The sequence below is a fragment of the Rhinolophus hipposideros genome (genome assembly GCF_964194185.1).
Source record: "Rhinolophus hipposideros genome assembly, chromosome: 19".
NCBI lineage: Eukaryota > Metazoa > Chordata > Mammalia > Chiroptera > Rhinolophidae > Rhinolophus > Rhinolophus hipposideros.
Window position 1 is genome coordinate 94,585 of NC_138065.1, and position 23,790 is coordinate 118,374.

Sequence of the window (23,790 nt, forward strand, 5' to 3'; positions counted from 1 at the left end):
ACCATTACCCATGGTGTGAAGTCTATAGTCTTGATGGGTTAGAAATCTATGTACCATTTGATATCCAAGCCCACATTCTCAGTGTGGTTCATTACCATATTTAAGGTTTCCAGTTTTGTGATAAATGATGAGTAAGATAATACTTTAAAACCTTCCCAAGGTACCTCGTTTATTCACAGTCTTTTCTGTCAGCATTATTCCCCTGCTACTGCTGTTTGGAGGGTAGTCAGTGACTCTGAATGCCACTGCGAGCAGTATCCACGAAAAGAAGCCTCGACCTCAGGCAGCTTGCTGCTTATTTGGGAGACCAGACTGCTCAGGCCATTGACTGTCAGGGTTAAACAGACGGGCTCTGGAACCAGGCTGTCCAGGTTCCAATGCTGTCTCTCCATTTGTGAGCTATATGCGTTAGGGCCCCTTAAAAGAGACCTTACTATACTACGGTCTCCCCATCTATAAAATGAGGTAACTACCTTTTTCATAGGGTACAGAACATTAAATCAATACAAACTTGTAAAGCATTTGAGACATAGCTGCCAATAAATGGGCACTATGATTTACATAAGTAATACCATCTAATGAATGTAGGTGGAACTTACAGGTGTTACAACTAAATAGGGTATTAAATGCCTCTGCTGACAGTCTCATGATACTTTTCTGCAATCAAAATCTGAATCAGAATTTTAAAGGAGAAATAAAAGTTCAGCTTAAAAGTTTTCTGTGTTAAACCTTTGTCCTTGAGATTTATTTTATAAAGTTTTATATATATATATATATATATGTATATATATATATATATATATATATATATATATATATATATTTGGTTTTCCTTATAAGCTTAGGGACCACAAGGAAAAAACTTTGAAATTCCATGACTGTTTCATCTGAGAATGGTTCAATTATCTAAATTCAGATTATCTAGAATAGTGCTTATTGAATTGTATTGACTGTCTACAAATCACCCGGGATCTTGTTATAATGCAGATTCTAATTCAAAAGTTAACAATGGAGCCCAGGAGTCTGCATTATTAAAAAGTTCCCATGATCCTGATTCCTGCTCGTTCTGGGAGCCCACTTTGGGTCTCAAGGCCCCAGACAGCCCTGTGCATTGATCAGTTCTGCTAATATGCCAGAATTGCCAAGAAAATCACTTTCCTCCTGTCCTCCTACCTGCAACCTGTGCCTCAGTGTGCAGACCATAACCCTGTACTCCCCACAGGGACCCACTTCTTTCCCCACCCTAAGAGGAGGAGCTACCCCTCAGCAATGGCTGGTGGGGCGAGGTGGGTTTGGGAAACAAGGCATTGTCCTGTGGTCTGGCACATGCAAAAAATTCAGCAAAATCTTTACCCAGTAAGCCTAAACATTTCCGATAAATTTGCTTTAGGAAAAAGCTGTTGTTAAAGAGCTCCGCTCTGCGTCCTCACGTGAGTCCCCAAGGGGAAGGCAAGGGCTGTTACATGTTCACGAGTACACTGCAGGTCTTCCCGTCCTCACCCCTGGTCCTTTGGGCTCGCTGAGCACCTCAGAACACAGGGACAGGTCTCGACTGAGCTGTCCTTTCCTAGGGTGCCAATGCACGCCACACAACATGGAACTTTGGCTCGGTCCCTCTAGGACTGCAACCCTTGTGCTCAGACAGCCCCTTCCTCTTACCTGCTCAGAAAGGCAAAGGAAAGCTCAAAGGAGACAGCAGCCAAAATAGAGGCCAAAGGGCTAAAGCAGAACAGCAGTGGGGAGGAGGGACCTCCCAACGGGAGAGAATGGAAGAAGACAGGATCTGCCTGGGCAAGCCTCCAATAAAGAGAAAATTTAAGGAAGACTTGGGGCAGGCCTCCTCTCAGATTCTGCCTCACTGACTGGGTCCAAAGACTCATAGAAGCTGATGCATGGCTCCCTGCATTCAGCCCCATGGACACAAAGGACTTCCAGGGCCTGTGATCAGAGGAGAGACTGGAGACACAGTGGAGAAGGGATGTCCAGGCAGTGGGTGGCGGTATCCCCGGGGCGCCGCTTCTAGCCAGCAGGCCCTGGTGTGGGGCTTGGGACACACTGGTGAGCAGAACAGAGTTGACATTTGTATAGAGCATTCTGAACACAAAAAGGACGCTAATAATTCAGTCTCAAAGTGACAATCAGTCTCAGCATCCCGTGAAAGTTGTGCCCAGTGAACGCCCTAACCAGATAGCTCCAGATGCAGGGTGCAGTGTGACCATCTGGACGCTTTATGGGACTGCAGATGGGGGCACCGTACCCCGTCTCAAGCATGAGACCAGGGCTCTCTGACAGCTCTTCACTCAGGCCTCAGCCGACAAGCTGAAGCCACACCTGCACTCGTCCCAGACGGAGCGCTTGACGCCTCGCCTCCTGACCGTCTCACCAACCCAGCCTGACACCCAAACCTACGGACCCCAGCGCTGAAGGGACTCTCGCTGGACACTGGACTCTCACATCCTTCTTTCCTAAGACTCTGTTTGCCTTGCCTCACCCTATGGCTTGCAAACCTGTATAATCCTCCTGTGGGAAACTGCTCTACCTCAACTATTGGAGGCTATGCTTTGGCCAGAGCCCTGATTGATGCCCGTGGGAAACCGATTCAGTAGGACTGGACCCATGGCTTTATTCTAATGAAGTCTGACATTGTGTAAAGACGCATGTGTGTGAGACTGCTCCTTTGATAGCCGTGTCCTGCTCATGACATTCTAGCAGGAGAGAAAAACAATACACAGTAAGGGTAAGACATAAACACATAGATGTGTGTCGGAAGGTGACAGAGTGCTTTGGAAACAAGACTGGAGCACAGGATAAAGGCGGAGGCTTCATGAGGTAAGAAGGAGGCATTTGAGCCAAGAGGTGGAGGAGGGACTCAGTGTGTCTGGGAGGATGGTGTTCCAGGAAGACAGGTCAGCTGATACAAAGACCCTGCAGTACGCAACAAAAACGCTTTCTCACAGCTTGTCAAGTGATCCTCGCGGTCACCTTAGAAGAGGAAGGCACGGGCGTCCCGCTTTCACATGTACAGCAGTTGAGTAAACTGCATGAAGAAATGACGTGGCTGCTCAATGTCGCATGCATGCAAGGTGGCTGTCCTACCAAGAAGCAAATGTGACTCCCATTCTCCCAACCTCCACTTTCCCAGCCCTTCCTTCCCATCAGGCTCTGGCTGCCTCCAGAGTCCCTGTCCTTCGCCATCCTCACTCTCCAGCTGCTCAGCCCAACCGTTAGCATTACCTGATCTCCCAAGAGTGTCCCCGTTTCTTCCTCTCGTGGACTGACAGGCTATCCCCTGTGCTTTCAGGACACAGCAGTTGCTCAAAAGAATCAATCTGACCGCTGTTTATGTGGCATCACCTGTTTTATAGATGAGGAAGAAAATAATAACTTTCCAGGTAGGAAAACAAAGTTTCAGGTACTTAACAAGAAAGAGCAGTAGACGGAGTCAGCCAGTGTCCCGGGTGTGAAAGGAACACAAGGAATGTGGCTATGACCCATGGGAAATAGGCGGGGTCCCTCTTCTCTTTACCCTCTAGACTAATTCACCACTACCGGGCTCCATCACCAAGGAGTCCCAGTTCATGCCATTCACTTCTGTCCAGTATTTCTCCTTGGGTTATCTATCACGACGACCTTAATCCTGCACTCACTCACTCACTCACTCACCTCCTTAGTTGATTTCAACTCGGGGCTTTATGTTTACAGCTACCCTTTCTTTTCTTCTCAGGACGGCTGTACTGTTAACTCTGATTTGCCTCACAGTTAGTTCCTCAGTGCTGTTTACTGACGACCTGTCACAACAGGACGCACTCACGTCAGTATCTGAAGGCTTTGGTCTCACCTCTGGATTTTCCTTTAGAGTCTTCTCTGACACTGCTGTCAGGCCCTTCTCACCAACACGACTCTGGTCCAGCCCACAGCCATGCTGAGGCTTCAGGTTCTCATCACCTACCTTTTGTTTAGATCATGGGCTCTGTCTCAGTTTTCAACTTTTGATTCAGCGCCATTCTATGATTATTATGACCTGCCTGCATTTCTTAAATGGCATTCTCCAGAGAAAATTTTAAAAAGCGGGAGGCAGTATTGCATTTCCTAAATGCACAAAATTGATTCAACAAATGATTTCCCACATCTGACAAGAAAATTAAACTCAGAAAAAGGAGTTCAATATTTTAAAAGATGTTTTTAAACATTACTTGTTATAATAGTTTTTGAAAATCTAAACAAGTGCCTGATTTTTGAAATCTTACTTTCATCACATACATCAGATTTGCTTTGGGAGAGGACACACTGACGTGTAGTTGTGCTTTTCTGTCTCGTCCATGTCTGCATTGTGTCCATTCTGCCTGCCTGCACCTGACAGATCAGCCTTGTGCTCCAAATAGAAATGTGCAACGTGTGTCCGACGATCCGAGGGGCCTGCAGAGGTGCCGGGGTTGCAGGTTCTGTGTAGCAGCCACACGTGGCTCATGGCTGCACCAATCATGTAGCTTACCAAGGCTGAGTACCATTTCTTGCCTCTTATTCTCACCCTATATTTGGAAATGATTTGACCCGTTTTAGCTACACCTTCCCTGCATTCATTGTACAACTTTACCATACATGGCTGACTTATCTGGGCGATCTCCTCGTCATCAGCAAAACAGCTTATCTCACTGACTGGCTCTATGCCAAAAGCACTGGAGCACAGACTGAAAATGCCATCACCATGCCAACGACACAAAATTATCTCATCATTTTCTTCCACTCGGAAATCGAAATACCCCTTCTTTGTTTTTTTCATATGTTCTGCATTCATAAGGGGACATTTTTCAGTCCTGTTCTCACAAATGGTTCCTGTTGCCCTCACACCTTTCTTCTTCAAGGCTGACACCAATTTGACACTTGTAAAGAAGCTACCAAAACACAAGTGATAGGGATACTGACCTCTCTCTAGAAGAACATCAGCAAAATTCATCACTAGGTTTCCACCTAAACCAAGATCAATATCCTCGTCTGCCTTCATGGGTAATTCTTCCTGATGGGGCTCAAACCAAACCAGATAACCCTGTGTGGTTGTACCACACCAAAGTTTATAGCCGATTCTAACAGGTTGCCCATTCAGGAATTGGTCACTCTCAAAGCATTCGCACATCGTCTTATCAAAACAACAGTATTCTTCTAGGGGGGCATACAGGAGGAAATTTTTATTCATTTGCTTTATGAGAGGCCTCAATTTTGTAAACTTATCTTTTGGATTTAGGTGGCTATTATCTTCAAAATGCAGGTATGAGAAAATCAATTCAAACCTGTCTCTTCTAATTGCATCTCTAACTTGGTTCTGATCAGCGTCAGGGGTTTCCCAATACATTGCCCTTCTGGGACGCCTCACAATTCCACTCAAAAGCAGGACACCAAACACACACCTCATTTCCTGAACTGTGACTTCTAAGTTGACATTTTTCTGAGAAGCCTAATTATTGGTTTCATTGACAATGAAGTTGTATGTTTCATCATCAAAAAATAATTCAAAGAGCTCTACCGGGTTCAACTTTTCACTATTGAGATTCAGAAGTCCATAATCCAGTACTGACCGGCTTGGAAAGTTGGGTTTAATATCTCTCTTGGTCCAGTTCTTCTCTGAGACACTTGACGCCTTCAACTTTTTGGGAGCAGGCTGGGCCTCTGGCTCATTATCTTCTTCCCCATCTGAGTCCCCAGAAAATGCAAGGTCTTGGAGCAGTTCACTCACTCGAGCTTTGTCCTTTTCCCTCCCTTTTCGGGTGATGTCTCCTGCGGCATATTCCAAGGATGAGACATGCATCCGGGCCCACAAGTCCCCTGGGTGACGACCCTTCAGAGTGTTCAAATGTGCAGCTGTCCTTTCAGTAGGGAGCTGGGGTACACAATGTCTGAGAAAGGAAAGAAAACACATGCTCTAAAAATCCTGTCTTATGCACTCGTGTGTGATCAATCCACTGGCACCTAAGTATTCTCTGTGGGCATTACTCACTTCTCAGCCCTCATGTTTCTCTGAGGAGAACTCTGGCCAGACCTAACACGTCTGGACTCTCCCCACCACGCACACACGGCTCAGCACCTAACTGCTGAATCTGGGAAGGCGGCTGTCCACTAGGAGCAGGTGGCAGACTTCACACGCTCCTTTTTGCCCCATAGCAGTGGGGGGTCGGCTTCACTTCTCGGCCACTATGTGCCCACTTGGCTCTGCCTCTGAGCTGCTTTATTGATCTATCTGCTGTTGGTAATAAAGCTGAGGTTTCCAGAATCATCTGTTACTCCTGTGACTCTATCAGTTGGTTCTGGACTTGGACAAGGAAGGGGGCTGTTATTTACTGGGCCCCTGTCACCTCTCACAGAATCTAAACGTGGAAGGATTTTGCCTCTCCTAGTCCTACATTTATCTGGTGGACACACTGTTCTGGGGAGAAACGAGTCAAACTTACTGCGCTTGGACTGATTTTTATGGGGTTTACAAGGAAGTACGTAAGCTAAAGATACTAAAATGAAAAGTATTATTTTACACAAACTTCTATTTCAATTTTAGAAATTTGCATTTCATTTAATAATGTCCTATTGGTGTAGCTTTAGAAGACTATAAGAGGGAAAAAACAATGAAAAGATTGTGTTGTCACATAATTTACACCTTTACTCATTTGCTTAAAGCATTTGTCATCCTGGCTCAACGTCACATATATGACCCCTTCAACACATCCATCTTCAAGTTTCCTGACATTCTCAATGGCAGAGACCCTCCTTGAATCCTATAATTGCACTGAATCTTTTCTCGGCTGAAACCTGAACTCCCAAGAGCTCACCCTCTATTCCCAATTTCTTTTCACCCTAGCCAAGGACTCTTGCCTTTATCCCGATACCCGTCTTTCTACTTCACTCTGACTCTTCTATTCCTTCCCCTCACCTCCCTTCGTATTCAGTCTAGAACCCACAGCCCATCACCACAGCCACTGTCCTGCCAGGATCATCACCCACCCTGCCCCAGTGTCCTGTGGCACTGGCCCAGCACAACTTCAGTGCTGCGTCAACACCACTATGGGTCTTTCTTTCTGGTCCTCACCCAGGAGTGGCAGTGCCAGAGAAATCACACTGCTAAAAATGGTCTCCAAATTCAGCTAGTTCTCAATAATGCCCAGAAATCCTTCTCATTTCCTCGTCCCTCGTCCTTCCCAGTTTCCCAGAGCAGGTGTTTCAGACCTTCATCACGCTTCTCCAATCTTCCACCCAATTCATTGTGTCTCCAAACATGACCTTTAATTGTACTCCAAAGACCAAGAATTTTTCAAGCAGAATTTGGCTCTTTGAAGTGGCTCCTGAAATCTCTCTCCTGGCTCTTCTTCTGCCCTCTCCAGGTATTTGCATATTGTTTCTCTGCCTCTCTTCTTCCCACCTCCTCTTTATCTAGCAAATTCCTGCTTACTCCTCAGGTCTTGTTCATGTACCTCCTTTGGACACGCCTCTAATACTCTAAATTTCAGTTGGGTGCCTCTCCTGCAGGCTCCATCAGAGCTACGGGCACCTCATCATACTGCATGGCAGTTTTGCATTTCCTGTCTGATGTACCCCATGTGACTCACTGTGGGGAGGGTTCTCTGCATTATGTACGACTGGATGGACAGGAGTGAGAAAATGCTCCTAAATGAGTGGGAGAAAAGAAGAAAAATATGAAAGTGGGAAACTTCAAAAGGTGTCCCTGGAAAACATCATCTTTTCAACACAACTGTCTCTTGGCTTCTCCCTTATCAGTCATCACTTGATTCTCCAAACCCAGTTCTTGCTCCATACATACCTCCGTCTAGCTCATCCTAGTCTGTGACATCCTAAGACAGTTTTGAATCCCTAATAACCTGCTCCCCACCCCTGGCAGCCTCTACTTTCCTGCCGATATCCCTTGTGCTCTTCCTCCAAATTGGTCAGAAACCTGTTTGGGGCAGCAGTGTGTCCAGGTCCCAGCCACAGCCAGTCATCATAATCCCATTCCCCTTTTCTAGATACTCAATTTCCACCCTGTCTTGTAGCCAGAGACGGTCATGTGTCAGCCAAGTGAGAAAGAGGGGAAGACTGTTGGGGCTTCTGGGAAGGCTTGTGCTTTCTTGATACCAAGGACAGATAAGGCTCGAGGTACCCTTCTACCTCCTTTCTGCTCTAAATAGACACAGTACTTGGAGCTGCGGAAGCCACCTTGTGGTCACAGGTCGATAAACCAATACACTAAGGATGGTGGGACAAGAAGACGCTAATGCCTGGATCTTCTAGTATGAAAACGGAGTAATGCCAAATGTTGGAGGGGACGCTGAGATAAATACACCCTCATCTGGGTGTGTAGATGGTGCATTCTTTCTGGAAGTCAATTTAGCAGTACTGAATTAAATTTTGTAAAAACATGTCCTATGGCTCAGCAATTCTGCTCTTAGCATTGATCACCAAGAAACTCCCTGCCAAGAGGCGTGTCTGAGGATGTTCAGTGTGGCACAGTCCATATCGGTGGGGAGATGTGGGCAATCTGGGGCCATCTCTGGGGAACCTGAGAGGCAAACTGTGATCAGTGTACTACGCAGTGATTCTAAGTAAAGGAATAAAAGTATGCACAGAAATACAGCTAGGCCTTAAAATGTTATGCTGAGTGATGAAATAAGAAACAGAACAATATTCATGCATAACGTTACTTAAATAAAACATTTGCACATAACACAAAAGTGCTTACTTTACACAAACACATATTAACAATGAATACACATTAAACCCAATACAGTGGGAGTGGGAAATGACAGTGAGCACGTGTGTGTCTGAGTGTGTGTGTGTGTGTGTGTGTGGAGGGGGAGGGCTAGACAGGGAGCAAAGCTCTATGAGTCCTGATTTCAGCTTCCTGATGTCCCTGGCAGGCACACAGCAGATTCCTCCTCTCCAGTTATAACTGAGCCAAGTCACAGAATGTTCTTTCTGCTCTGTTACTGGAGCGTGGCTCAGACCTTACGAGCTTTATGAAAGATTTCACTTCTCTTAAGCTTCCAGGCTTTGAGCTCCGCTACCCTAAGTTGAACAAGTGTCCATAGGAATCTTGCCCCCTTCCCTGTTCTTCAGCCTCATGATCCTGCACTGGTTCCTTTCTCCTCTTTTCTCCAGTCTCTGAGGAGTCAATGGCCTCACCCGAAGCCAGCCCTCTCCTCATGACCTGCGCCCTCCTTTCTGCTTTAGGAGTATCCATGTCACACATCAGTCATGTCCACAACCAATATTTATTCCACACCTCTTACTATCTTTAGTTTCTCCTCTTCATCCGCTAATTTCCTTCTGATTCTTGTTCTGGACTCTCCTCCTGAAAGGTGGAAATACCTTACCTGTCCTCCCTAATCCTCTTCCAGCTCTGACATTTCCTTCTTAGCCGTCATGGCCGCCTCCCCTGCCGCCCTCTGTCATCTGAATTCCCTGCCTCCCCTGGCGTCCCTAGCTGTAGCTCCACAGAGACTAAGAGAGACAGGAAAGGTGATGAGGCAGAGCAGACTGGTGTCTAGGAGTCCCGCTAGTTTTGTAAATGGCAGGACACAGATAGGTCATGTTTTAGATCACTGAAGTGACAGTGGAACTCTTCCTGGATTATTCCAGGAAAGCAGGTTTTTGACAATTGGTTTCTCTGGTTCCATTCAAATTTCTTCTTACATGAGTAGGATTTGTTCCACTCAGAACCACAAGCACTCACCTGTTGGGTATTCCTGAGGCCTTAGCACCTTGATCCATTTCTTCAGATGTTTCTTGCTTTGCATTAAACAATCCATCTTTAGTTACAACTTCTTCAGCTAAAATAATACATTAATAATTTAAATGTCATCCGTTGCTGAATTTAGGAAAAACAATCTCCAGGATAGGGATAGGATGTTCCAAATTACAAGACAAACAGAAAATCAACAGGTGCGCCAGGAGTGCAGCCTCAGGAAGCACACACAGTAGGGGAAGAGAATAGGAAAGGTCACTAGCTGGGGAGAGGGTCTCCCAGGGCAAAACAGTGTCCTCAGAGTGTCCTCAGAGAGTGCAGAGGGTCTCCTCTCAGGTAGAGACAGGATCAGGCAGAGGACTTCACGGGCCTTCCATATATGAAGGGATGTCCAAAAACAACCAAGTCTATGAGACCATTGGTAAGGAAGAGAAAGGGGGTCAGGGGTTACGGAGTCATGGCCAGAGAACATGACAAGAAGACAATGTGACTGGGAGGGATGCAAAATGACAGGCTGAGAGAAGGCTGAAGGCAGAGTCCAGAAGAAGGGGAGGAGAGGCTGAGGGTCAATGATGGGAAAAGGTGAGCACACAGAGGACCAGAAGGCTTCTTTACACGTTAGACTGAGGTGTGTCACCTTCTCCCGAGCTGAGTTCCCACAGAGGCTCCTCTGAGCCAGATGTAGATGTGGCCACTCCTCGGGGACAAGGGCCTGGATTGCTTCTTCCTCAGTCTTCACTGATGTCTAAAAAGGCAAAAAAACAGCCTCTGAGCTTTCACTGCTGAAAGGGCAAGAGGTCCAGTTGTGAAAGCTATTGAAGACCTAGTGTCACCCCGTAGGCAGGGCCATCGTTCTCTTTGAAGGTCTAAGGGGACACTGTCCTTGCCTCTCTCTTAGTTTCTGGTGGTTGTCAGCAGTCCGTGGTGTTCCTTGGCTGGGAGCTGCACCACTCCAATGTCTGCCACTGTTGTCACGTGGACTTCTCATGAGGATACCAATCACTGCATCTAGTATAGGGCCTGAACCAACACGACCGCATCTTAACTTCATTACGTCTCCCCAGCCCATTTCCAAATCAGATTTACAAACCCCAGTCACAGGTCCCTGGGGTTAGGATGTCCATGTATCTGTTGGGGAGACACAATTCAGCCAACAGCATCTTAGCCTTACTTCAATTAAGGTTATTTCTCTTTTTCTGTCTGGTCTTCTACTATTTGGCTCAACTGATTTTTATTCTGTCCACCCACTTCTGCTCTTTCATTTTCCTAGAATTTTGATTTTCTTATTTTTCCATAACTCAAACTTATTAATTATATACCAGTGCAAACATCTGATTACTTTGTTGATTCTTCTGGTGTAGTCATGTCCAAATACCTGCATTTTGAAATACATACCGCTTTTTAAATACATTACTTTTTCTTTATTTCTCTATTATTTTACATTGAAGAGAACTATGTTGAATAGAAAATATGTATAAGCCAGTTTTATTTTCTATGCATTTCTTTTTAGGAAGATAAAGTATTTGTTAAAAACAGGAGCACTGGGTCTGAAAGGATGAAGAACCAATCAGAAGCCACAGGAAAGGACTGAGCGTGCAGAGGGCTCCATGACGACTGTGCCTTAGAAAATTGATTTACCAGCAGAGGATTTAAACGGAGGCCTAGTTACATGTTTTACACTCCAAATTCATACTTTTGTCAATCAAATCACACTTTCACAAATCTAATTCACTTTTTTGCAAATCAAATTCATCCTTTTGCAGATCAAATTTTTCCACAAAAATGTCTTCTTTGTAATAAAAATAAATCCAAGCTAGAGAGAGATGTGGGGCGGTCCGAGCGTGCTTTCCTCTCTTCTGGGCACCAAGCAGGGGCCAAGCTGCCAACCCCTTTCACTCCTTGAGAGAGCTCACCCTCTGGCTTGGCCGGTGTTAAGGCTCTGGCTTCTCTCAGGCCCTTCTTCCCCTGAGCCCCGCCTGGGCTCCTCCCCTCGCAGCAGCCGAGTGACTCCTCTCCCTAATCTTTAGTGCCCTCATATTCCATCCTTTTACTCTGCTTGAAAGGGATTGGAGGGAAATTTGCCCCCTAATTCCCAAGATCCCCTTGACAGCCAGTATCTCGGGATGGGGGACACAGCAAGGAGGCCTGGTGCCTTTCTGCACGTTCAGTGCCCAGCACTACTTCCCAGATCAGCAACCCCCGACCCTCCAGTCTCCATGTCTTAGAGAAGCCCCATTCGAGTTATATAATTTCTAGTGCTGCTGTTTCTCCTGAATGAGGAAACACTTCATCACATGGATGGTGCAGGACATTTCTGTGCTCTTCTATATAAGAATGGGGTGTGGGCAGGGGTGGCCGGCGGTAGCAGAGATTTCTTGACTTTTCTGCAAAAGGAAGGTGGGAAGTTTGGAGAGAGATTGAGGGAACGGGTGTATGTGGAAGCCAAGCAGCCAAATATTCTCCTTTAGGAAATCAAGAACCCTTTGCACACACAGCTCGTGCTCACATGCCTAATGCTACTACAGCGTCTCAGAAAACACCTTTACGGGAAGGTTTGACTTCTCTGGAACAGTCTCAGTGTTTTTCCTCGCTGGATAGGCAGCTGCTTGGATGTGAAGAGAGGGCAGGATGTGAATGACTTCAGTGTGAAGAAATTTGCTTCGCCAACTCATCCTGCATCAAGTGCCCATTGTGTAGCACTGCCACTTTAATGTCTCCATGTCAAAGGATTGCTTGCCTTCTTTTCAATCCTCTCTGTTAATACACGGGAGGATCAGAATCAGAGGGGCATTAAGGATCAAGCCTGAGGGGCTTGGAGAAGACAGAAGAAAAACAAAATGAAAATGACCACAGCTGGATCCTGTCTTACTGAGGGGGTGAGACCTGGAACTTCTGGTCCATTAAATAGAAAGGGGCCTTTCAGACTGTGTTCTGCCCAGGAAACTGTTCAAACTCACCCAATTTTTAGAGACTAGAGTCAAAGAGGTTTTTTAAAGTATTTTGTTTTTGGAGAGGTGTTTTAAAATTTTCTATAAAGAATTGAGGGTCTTAATCATCAACCATTTCATCTACGAATTAGATCATGTATTGAGTCATGAAACAGCTTTGTAAATTTGGTTTGTGCCTTGAGTTAGTCATTGATCTCCAAAAATGTTGCTGCCTAAAGAGGAGTTTTAATAATGTTTTCTATGCTTACAATAATTTTATCAGCTTTTTAAAAAACAGAATATTTTATAAAAATTGAGAAACATGAAAAAAGAAATCTGTGGCTCAGGCGGTTGGAGTGCCGCACTCCTAATGCCAAAGGCCATCAGTTCGATTACCACATGGGCCAGTGAGTTGCACCCTCTACAGCTAAGATTGTGAACAATAGCTCTCCCTGGAGCTGGGATGCTGTGAGCCTGAAGCTTGTGTGAGCTGCCACTGTGAGCCACCACGGGCTGCTGTGTGCTGCCATGAGCAGCCGGTGGCCAGCGTGAGTGGCCGAGTGGCCGGCAGGCAGCGAGAGCTGCTGTGAGCTGCTGACCGACGACTGGCGACCGACTGCAGAGGGGAGCGCAAGGCTCATAATACTAGCATGGGCCAGGGAGCTGTGTCCTACACAACTAGACTGAGAAACAATGGCTTGAACCGGAGTGAGGGGGAGTGGGAGGCGGAAGAAAGGGGGGAAAAAAGTCCAATGCTAAGTTATTGTTAAATTAAACATTTTATTGCATGTATTTAATAATAAACATAAAATACTTATTTAACATTAGAAATACTTATTATAGCTTCATTTATAATGGTTCTCCTGCCACTGCTCGTGGTAATTTCGTATACATATTCATAAAATAAGTATGACAATCTGTAGGAGTAATAGTTGCAACGGAATGATTAATAACATCTACTAAATGTTCATGGTTTGATGGATCAGCCAAAATATTTCTCGCGCAGAACTTAATTTTTGAAAAAACTTCTTCAGTGGGGTTCATCATTGGAGAATACGGTGGTAGAAATAATAAAGTATGTCTTGTCTGACCAACAAGATCACATATTTCCTGGGTTTTGTGGAGGCTTACATTGTCCAAAATAAACCACACTTCCTCCAGATTATCTTCATCCAATTTCTGCAATAATCTCTGAAGAAATTTGCAAAAAATATTTGAAGTAACCGTAGAATGTGCAATTACTTCATGCCACACTATTCCCTGAATGTTTATTGCTACAATTAGAGAAACTTTTCGTTCTCTAACCATTGGCATGGTCACACAAGCTGGTGTATTAACTTTTGATCGTGTCTTTGTTCCTCGAAAATGACAATTAAATCCCGATTCATCAATGAATATTATATTTTGTCTTGCTTCAGGGGCATTTTGAGAAAAATTCAATGCGTACACTTTGCGCATCTCAATTGTTCTCTCTGAGTTTCGATGTTGATCAACTTGTAGTGATGAACACTTTAATGTGATCCGTAATTGTTTCAGTCCATTCCTAATGGAACTTATGCTTAATTCCACATGTTCAGATTCGAGGAGCTTATCACGAATTCCCTTTAAAGTTATGCATGGATTTTCCTCAATTATTTGCTCAATTTTGTTTAATAGTGATGCATTTAATTTCATAGTCCTCTTACCACCGCGTTTTTTTTCTAGCAATACACCACCATTTTTGTTATATTGATTAATAATGGACTTTGCCGTATTTCTATTAATCCCAGATATTTCGGCTGACTCATTCACTGTTCTACCATCTCCATAACATTTTATTAAAATGCTGATTTTATCATGACTGATACGATTGTATGTAGTTGGATTATTATGTCGAACAATGGGGTTTCTTGACCTGGATCTTAATGATTCTGATGATGTGATTTGCATTCGCTGCTGCAAACGTGTTGGCAGTGGACTTCTGGACCTTGATTCAGGAGGTGACTTTGTATCCGTTTTCAGGGTCTGAAAAAAATAGTCTGGATTTATATAAAAAAGTTTTAATGGAATCAAAACATGTGAAATGCTTATTAACATTACAGGTTTTGCACTCCAGATTCACCCTTTTGCAGATCAATTTTTTCCACAAAAATGATTTCTTAATGTTTGTAATAAAAATAAATCAAATGTTAAGTTATTGTTAATATTAAAGTTTATTACATGTATTTAATATAAAATGCTTATTTAACATCAGAAATATTTACTTATAGCTTCATTTATAACAGTTCTCCTGCTGGTATGTGTGGTAATTTCATACATATTCATAAAATGAACATTCATACATATTTATGTATTCATAAATATTTATGACAATCTGTCGGAGTAATAGTTGCAACGGAATGATTAATAACATCTACTAAATGTTTGTGGTTTGATGGATCATCCAAAATATTTCTTGCGCAGAACTTAATTTTTGAAAAATGAAGGTGTCATGGAAAGATACTATAGTAGCTCATGTGACTGTCCCAACACTTAAGAGGACAAAATGTTTCTCTAATTGCAGCAATAAACATTCAGGGAATGTTGTGGCATGAAGTAACTGCACATTCTACGGTTACTTCAAATATTTTTTATTAATTTTTTCAGAGATTATTGCAGAAATTGGATGAAGATACATAATATGGAAGAAGTGTGATTTGTTTTGGACAATGTAACTCCACAAAACCCAGGAAGTATGTGATCTTGTTGGTCAGACAAGACACACTTTATTATTTCTACCACCATACTTGCCAATGATGAACCCCATTGAAGAAGTTTTTTCAAAAATTAAGTTCTGCGCGAGAAATATCTTTGCTGATCCATCAAACCATGAACATTTAGTAGATTTCATTAATCATTCCATTGAAACTATTACTCCTACAGATTGTAATAATTATTTTACGAATATGTATGAAATTACCATGATCAGCGGCAGGAGAACCGTTATAAATGAAGCAATAAGAAAATAAGTATTTCTGAGGTTAAATAAGTATTTTATGTTTATTATTAAATACATGCAATAAAACGTTTAATTTTAACAATAACTTAACATTGAATTTTTTTTATTTCAAAGATTAAGAAAACGTTTTTGAGGAAAAATTTGATCTGCAAAAGGGTGAAACTGATTTGTAAAAGGGTGAATTTGAAGTGCAAAACCTGTTATCACAAAGTTAAGAATCAGAGTAAAATGAAAATATGTTTCTGTGATGCAGTATCTTTACTCTCTAGAGTGGCCTCATTTATGTACATATGCATATCGACATTTAACTTACCTTGAATTTGTAAATTTATAGAAAAGAATAATTTTCGGTAAGTAACTTGTGATTTAAAGTCATGGCAGCCTGCCAATTGACAGCAATCTGTTTACAATGTATCGATTAAATTAATGTATATATATGCATCAACTGATCATCTATCCAGTGCTAGTCAGTATGGCTCGCCTGACAGCATAAATAACTACAAAGGAAATCACGAAAAAGGGACATTATTGTGTTACATACCTCTATTGTCACCGCTAAGATGAATTTGATTTGCAAAAGAGTAAATTTGATTTGTAAAAGGATGAATTTGATTTGCAAAAGGGTGAATTTGGAGTGAGGAACCTACATTGTTTAACTAAATGACTAGGAAATTTACGGACCACTGAGAGAATGAGGAAACAGAGTCCATTTTGTGAAGAAGATGTGAGGTTTTGCCTTGTATACACAGAATTTCCATTATCACCACCAAATACCAACTGCATACGTACATGCACAACACCAGGAATACAAAGGCATGTAACGAAAAATCTTGGTTCTCAGGCTGGCGAGAGAAACCAGAGGCCCTCAAAGGATAAAACATCAGTCACTATGCATCAAACGAGTGGAGGCACTTTCTGAAGCCAAGGGCCTAACTGCACCCATCACTCGCATATCTTGAGACTCAGGTGTGCCTCCTACACACCGTACCAAGTAGGGCGACAGGCAAAGAGCCACAGCTGTCTGTGATCTTCTGTGACGAGGGGAAGGCTCTCAGGGATAAGGCATGTGGGCAAGAGAAGGGTACAGACTAGGTGCTTGGGCAAAGGGGCTGCCGCTGCAGGTCCCAGGACAAGGGCACCCCGCTCACCTGGGACCTGGCTGGTGCAAACTCGGGTACTGCTGCCATGTCTCTGGGATTTCTTTCCTGGAGAAGGGCTAGACCCTGGGGAGCAGGCCCTGTAGAGGGGGAGAAAGGAATCCTGAGTGAGACACAGTGTTTAGGAATGCCCCTTGTGTGGCACCCAGCACCACATGTTCGTTAAACATCCCAGAAGTACGATACAGATTTTACTGTCTAAGATGGAGCACCATATCTGTTTTCATTCTGTTGGGAATTCTACAGTTCTAAAACTGTAGGTTCTCCCATCCATCAAACAGTATAAACTCATGAGTCCTTTACATGAGCACTTTCATATACATAAAGCCAATTTTAAAATCACAGCCGAAAATAAAGAGAGAGGGAAGAACCTGGTGACAGAGGAAACATTTAGCAAAGAACACAGAAATGAAAGAAAAGAAAGAAGTAAGGCAAAAGGGAAACTGGAAAGCACAAAAGAGGATAAAAAGAGTAGAAATAGAGACAGAAAAACAACAACAACAAAACAAAAAAGGAGAGCTGGTAATGGGGGAAGCTGTGCATGTGTCGGGCAGGGGGTAATAGGAAATTTCTGTACCTTTCTCTCACTGGTGCTCTGAGCCACTGAGAGGTTCACACACACACATGTATGGGAAGCCATACCAGCCACGAGCTAGAAAATACCAACACAATGGGTGCAGAGCACCTGGGAAACGACCCCCAACTCGCCTGGCTCGGTAACCTGGACCATGTGCCAGGGTCTAATCAGAGGGCCGAGGGGCTGCCTGCCCAGACTCCTGCTACAGCCCAGCTCTCTGAGACACCAAGTGCAGTCTCCAAGGTTTCGCTCACATTAAAGAACCTTACATGCTGTGACCATGGTTACCTCACCTCCATCCTTCGCTACCCCTCTACCCCTCCATCAAAATGAAAGGAAACCAATCTGAGCGGACATGTGTTCATCACTTCATAGGTAAGTGGGGATGCTTGCCCTGTTCTGGTCCACTGCAAACCCTCTCACCTTTCAAGGCTCAACACAGGCTCATGCCCAGGAAAACTGCCCAACCTCCATGACCGTGGGTTTTCCTGCCACCTCTAAAATCCTGCACATAAACATAACATTTTGGGCTTCCTGTAGTGGTGGTTTCTCACAACGGAAAAAATATGACAGAACCACCAGCCAAGAAAGTAGGGTAATATCAGTTTTATCAACAATGGGCAAATAACACAAGATATCTGGGACCTATACATTTATCTCCCTCTAACGTTCTCATATCATTTATTATAGGGACCATTTATTCTGCACTTACTGTTAAAATATCAACATTCACAGATCACTAATGTGCAGATTGGTAAACAATGACCATGATAAATCAACCCTCTGAAATCATGTGCATAATGAGTCTGTACAGTGGCACACTCCTATCCGTGGAGGGGCACATTCCAAGGCCTATAGTGGGTGCCGGAACTCTGGATAGTAGCAAGCCCCTTACATACTATGTTTTCCCTATGCACACAACTTTGTCACTTAAGGAAGCGCTTTCCAGCTTTTCTGTGGCTATCCGAATAGCCAGCATCACTGCTCTTGCGCTTTGGGGCCGTTATTAAGTAAAACCAGGGTGACTTCACCACAAGCACTGCCATACGCAACAGTCGATCTGCTAACACAGCTGTGAAGTGACTAACGGCGGCAGTGTCTACAGCGTGGACAATGCTGGAAGAAGGGAGGATTCACAAGGGGGCAGGTGGGAGTGGGAGGGCACGAGATTTCATCACGCTTCTCAGAACAGCACACAACGTAAAGCTCATGAACTGTTTATTTCTGGAATTCTCCATTTAGTACTTTCGGACGCAACTAACCATGCACAACCGAAACCTCGGATAAGGGAGCACTACAGTACATGCATTTTCCCAGGGAAGAGAATTAACACTTTTCAATTAATTCTGGGAAAAGCATGGAGGTCCACTGCACTGCGGCGTTCTGCAATCTCCTCTCAGAGTGTTCTGGGTGCTTCTGTCTGTTCTCCTCGACCCACCTGCGGGCTGCAGATAGCAGCCTTTGCATTGCTTGCATGGCTCACCCTCCTGAGAGAGGACTGCACAAAGCTGAGCTGTAACCCACAGCGGGATGGTCTCCCTGGAGGGGAGCCTCCCCACAACAGGAGGGTGCTCTTGAATGGAGGGAGGAGAGGGCCTGTGTAAACCTAAAGCTACATTTAAAATGACTGACAAATTAGGGGCAGGAAGGGTACTGAAGAAAATGTCACCATAGGGAAAAGATAAATTTGTGGAAAGCTACCAAGTAAGTATTTAAAACACCCACAGTGTACAATTAGAAATGTAGACTAGAGACATGTGGCAGAAAGAGAAGTTTGGTCAGAAGGCCGGGTGAATTCTATTCCGGAAGCTTCTCTCCCTCCCAACTCTGGCAAGTCACTTTAACTATGCGTTTTGGTTTTCCTGATTATTGAGGGTGTTGGAGAAGAAGACCTTAGAATTCTAGCATTTTATAACTTCTGATATTTTAAAAAGCTTGCTTATGGACAGGGTTAGACAAAAGTACAAAAGTGGAGGAGACAGATGAACAAGCTTTCATGAAGACCGTGCACCCCGTACCCTCAGTAAACTCACCTCTCACTTCGTGAAGGTCCTCTTGGGTGAGCTCAGGAGGCTCACACTTCAGTGTAGTCACCCCGGGCAGGAGCTGCAGGCTCTGACCCTCCAAACAGGCTCCTTGAGGTCCCGTCACCAGTAGGCACATGTCCTGTCCCTGAGAGCAGACGGAGGTCTGGGGACAAAACGCTCACTCTGAAAAGGCGCTCTGGTGGCAACTGGCGCAAACAGCAGATAAGGCCATCTGACAGGAACACGGGACAAGCCCCGTTCAACGCTGCAAAGCAGCAGCAAGCAGGACAAGCCTTCCCTCGGCTGACTTGACACAGGCCTACTAAGAGCCAGGCTCTGTTCTGGTGCTGAGGGTACAGTGGCAAATAATAGCGATGAGACAAGCCAAGAACCCAAGAACCTCTGCCCAAAAAACAACGCAAAATGTTAAAAAACAACCCTGCGGTGGGGGTGGGACGGGTGCAGTTTAGTGAGGAACAGGACATACACCATCTAGGTGTCTCCCATGATGACTTATTAATCCGCCACAAAGGGCGGATGGTAACCATATGGTGAGAAACCTGCCAGACAGCACCTTCCTTCACCTCCTCAGTCATGGACAGCCATCAGCACGTGCCGCATGACAGAAGGCACCGAGGGGAACACAGCAGCATTTCCTGGAATTCCATCCAGAATGCACAACCTGGATATCATGACAACACAGTGCCACAGAAACCCACTGGCCTGTACTCTCCACAAACGCCACCGTCATGGCAGGTAAGGGAACACTGAGCAATTTTTCCCCACATGAGGAGACGAAGGAGACACAGCGACTAAATGCAACGTGTGATGCTGGATCCTGAACTGGGGAATAATTGCTATAAAGAACACTATTGGGATAATACGGCAAAATCTAAACAAGGATTGCTTTTTGGATGATTGTATCATAACAAGTTTAATTTCCCAAAATTGAATCACTATGTTCTGATTACTCAGGGCAATGTCCTTGTTCTTTGGAAACACAAACTAAGTGTTCAGAGGGCCAGGGGCACAGTATCTGCAGCGACTCTGAAATGGTGCAGGAAGAAGCGCGTGAGTGTGAGTGTGAATGAATGTGCACGTGCACAGACCTATGCACACACACAGGGAAGGGAGCTGTGTTCACTCGCACACTAGGGGCACAAACATCGTGACACAAACGATGGTAGCCAGTGACTCTGGGTGCAGAGAACCCTCCCCATACTTCTCTAAGGTATAAATTATCTCACAGTAAAAAGATAAACACAAAAACGTTACCCATGACTCCGCCCGCCCGCCCACACACACACACCCACACACCCTCCTCCTCCCACCTGCTGTCCCGTGTCCCCCGTGGTGTCTGCCTCCATGTTCTCCAGCGCGGCCACCGCCGCGTCCCCGCTCTCCGGATGCTGCGCGCGCACGCGGGCCTGCAGCTCCCCGGGCAGGATGCTCAGGAACTGCTCCAGCACCAGCAGCTCCATCATCTGCTCCTTGCTGTGCGTCTCGGGCCGCAGCCACAGGCGGCAGAGCTCCTGGAGCTGAGCAAGCGCCCGGCGAGGCCCCGCCACCTCCTGGTAGCTGAACCTCCGGAAACGTAGGCGGCAGAGCTCCTGAGAGTGTGAGCAGCCCAGCTGCTCCCACGTGGCGTCCTCCTTCACCTTCACAATGCTGCCTCCATCTTCAGGAGCTGGGTTTGGCAAAGCTTCATCCATGGATTTCCAGGAATGTGTTGGGACAGTTGACCCTTGAGCAACAAACACGGTTTTGAACTGTACGGGGCCACTTATATGCACGTTTGTTCAATAAATACCGTCTTTTCTCTTCCTTATCATTTTCTTAACATGTTTTTCCTCTAGCTTGCTTAAGAATACAGTGTATGATACATATAACGTATAAAAAAATTAGGAAAAGTTTCACTTAGCTGGGATCTATGTTTCAGAAATGTTTTTCCAAATATATATGAGGCATAAAAATCGACCATTAACACAAAAATTACAAGAGCTTCAAATCTCTACGTAACATACTTATATTTCTGTCCCCACTGGAAGTCATGCTTGCCTATATTATCAGTGAAATTAGTCACAAGTGTACCTTTAACCCCAAGGGGATGAGACCACCGTTAAGGGGTCTAAGGTGAGGGAATGAGGGAAGAAGGACCAACAAGAACACTTGAGCAGCTTATACTTCAGCTGAACACAAGGAGGAGCCAGATGGCTGCTTTCATAGATTAATATTCTCTTAAAGGTACTCTATGTCTGTGTCTGTCTCATGAAAAAATTCCACCTTAAATGTAGGTGAGGTAGGCTGTTTCCAATTCTCCCATCCTCAATTACGTCTTGTGATAAGCTTCTGCAATTCTTCTCATCAGGAGGTAGAGTCTATTTGCGTTGGCCAAGACTGGCTCTGACCGACACAATATGGCAGAAGTGACACTGTAAGAGGAAGCTCTCTCAGGGTCCTGGGCACCCTACCACGGGACTGCCATCAGAGAGGACATGTGGCTGGGAACCAAGGTGCCCCAGCTGAAGCCCAGCTAGGCCGAGTCCTCAGCTCATTCACCAGCTAAACAGCCACATGAGTAACTCCAAGCAAGACCAGCAGCAGAACTGCCCGGTCAACCCACAGAATCATAAATAATAAACCGAGGTTGTTTCACTAAGTTTGGGATTTGAGTGCATTTTTTAAATGTAACAATAGACAACCAGAAGAACATGCTTCAAGTTCTTATCTCGCATCACTTTCTCCTTTTGTGATCTCATTAATCACAATCACGATACCTCTATTCAAAGAAAACTCAAATCTCTGGCTCAGACTTGCCTTTCACATTCCAGACTCACATCTTGAAACGCCTGCAGGATGCCTCCTGCACCATAATGTCGGCACCTCCCAAAGTGAAACCAGGGTCGTCTCAAAGCTGCACTCACTGCGTTTCTCCATTTCTGCTGCCAAGCCCACCGTTTTCCATACATTCTTGATTAAGACCAGCCCCTAGAAACCATCCCTCCAACCCGGTCAAGCTCCTCCCAGGACGCCGCTGGCTGTCTAGTCATTCCTTCCTTTCGTTCCCTCATCACCACGCACATCGATTATTACGGCAGTTTTCCCCGAGGCATGCCTTCCATTCTGTCACCGTTGGATTCGTACTGCCTACAGCATAAATCGGACCAGGACGACACACCGTCCCCCCAATCGCTTCTTTCTGAATTAAAGTCAAACTCGCGGCATCCGGTCCGTTTATCACTCGGAACACATCTACCGAGCACGTCATACTCGTTGCCTCCCAGGCACAGCAACCCTGGAACGCAGCACGCAGTGCCCGCCGTGCAGAAAGCACGGTCTTGCCGGTTCCTCCGGTCACTGCCCGGCCGAGCGCTCCAGCTTCGGGGGCGCCCGTCGTCGTGTGGGCGAGGCCCGCCCTCCCGCCGGGCGAGGCCGATCCAAACCTCCCGCTCCGTCCTCCGAGCCACACAGGGAGGCGGCGTGTCCCCAGGAGAAAGCAAAAGCGAGCCCGACCCAGCCGCGCCGCCCGGCTGCCCAGCGCGAGTTCAGGCCACAGCCCACGGCGCCCCCGCCGCAGCTCCGCAGGGACCGCGCACGGTCCTACCTGGAACCCAGCCAGCTCCGGAGGGCTCCTCGGTGAGCGACGTGGCCGGGGCCCGGAGCCGCGGGCCCGGAAAGCCCCTCCTGAGGCCGCCCGCCCGGCACCCAGCCCGGAGTGCGCACGGGCACGCGACGGACGCGCGCCTCAGACGGTCAGCGGACCGAGGGCGGCGCGAGCGCGCGACAGAGCCACCAGCCGCCTCCCGAGGGGCCGCACCGAGCCCGGCCGCTCCGTCCGCGGCCCTCGCAGCGCAGGCGCGGCTTCCGGCCGCTCTAGGCCGCGTCCGCGCGCGTCTCGGCTGCGCCGGGCGGACTCCCGCAGCCCCGCCCAGGCCCGGCCGGAGGCCCCGCCCCGGCCTCACGGGTGCAAAACCACTGCTCTCGAACCCCACAGCGCGGTGCAGGCAAACGTTGAGTCCGCCTTGACGGGTCCTCACAGGCTGCTGGGAGCGAAGGGAGGGACAGATGAATACACGGTTACAATACCGCAAGTAGAGCGAGTTAATTATTTACACTTAAACATACGCATTACATAGGCACAAGAAAAACTCAAGTGGCGCAAGCTACGTAATGAAGTGTCCCACTCCCCAGAGGTACCTCTGTGAATGCTTTGTGTGCATCTCCCAGGGCTGGACCTGCCAGCCCCATAGCAGCACTCAGTAAACGTTTTTTTACTATGTATCTATAGATTTTAAAACGCGCATGGGATCATAATATAATTTTGCACGTTAGCTATGTCAGTTAAGATAGCTTGGAGATCTTGCCATACCAGCTTATTTTTTAACAACTAAAGAGTATCCCATTGTA

At 45.8% G+C, this 23,790-nt stretch overlaps 1 protein-coding gene across 1 annotated transcript; it reads right to left on the reverse strand.

The window, feature by feature from the left end:
- Positions 1-3,216: 3,216 nt before the first annotated feature.
- On the reverse strand, positions 3,217-23,631 carry PGBD1 (piggyBac transposable element derived 1; the record flags this gene model as incomplete). The annotated part of the gene is made up of 9 exons (XM_081025247.1): positions 3,217-3,354; positions 5,571-5,888; positions 9,707-9,803; positions 10,334-10,463; positions 16,771-16,859; positions 19,390-19,546; positions 20,715-21,127; positions 22,988-23,426; positions 23,581-23,631. The coding sequence occupies 9 exons, from the start codon at positions 23,629-23,631 to the stop codon at positions 3,351-3,353; spliced, it is 1,698 nt and encodes a 565-aa protein (XP_080881373.1). The 3' UTR covers positions 3,217-3,350.
- Between the last annotated feature and the right edge of the window lie 159 nt (positions 23,632-23,790).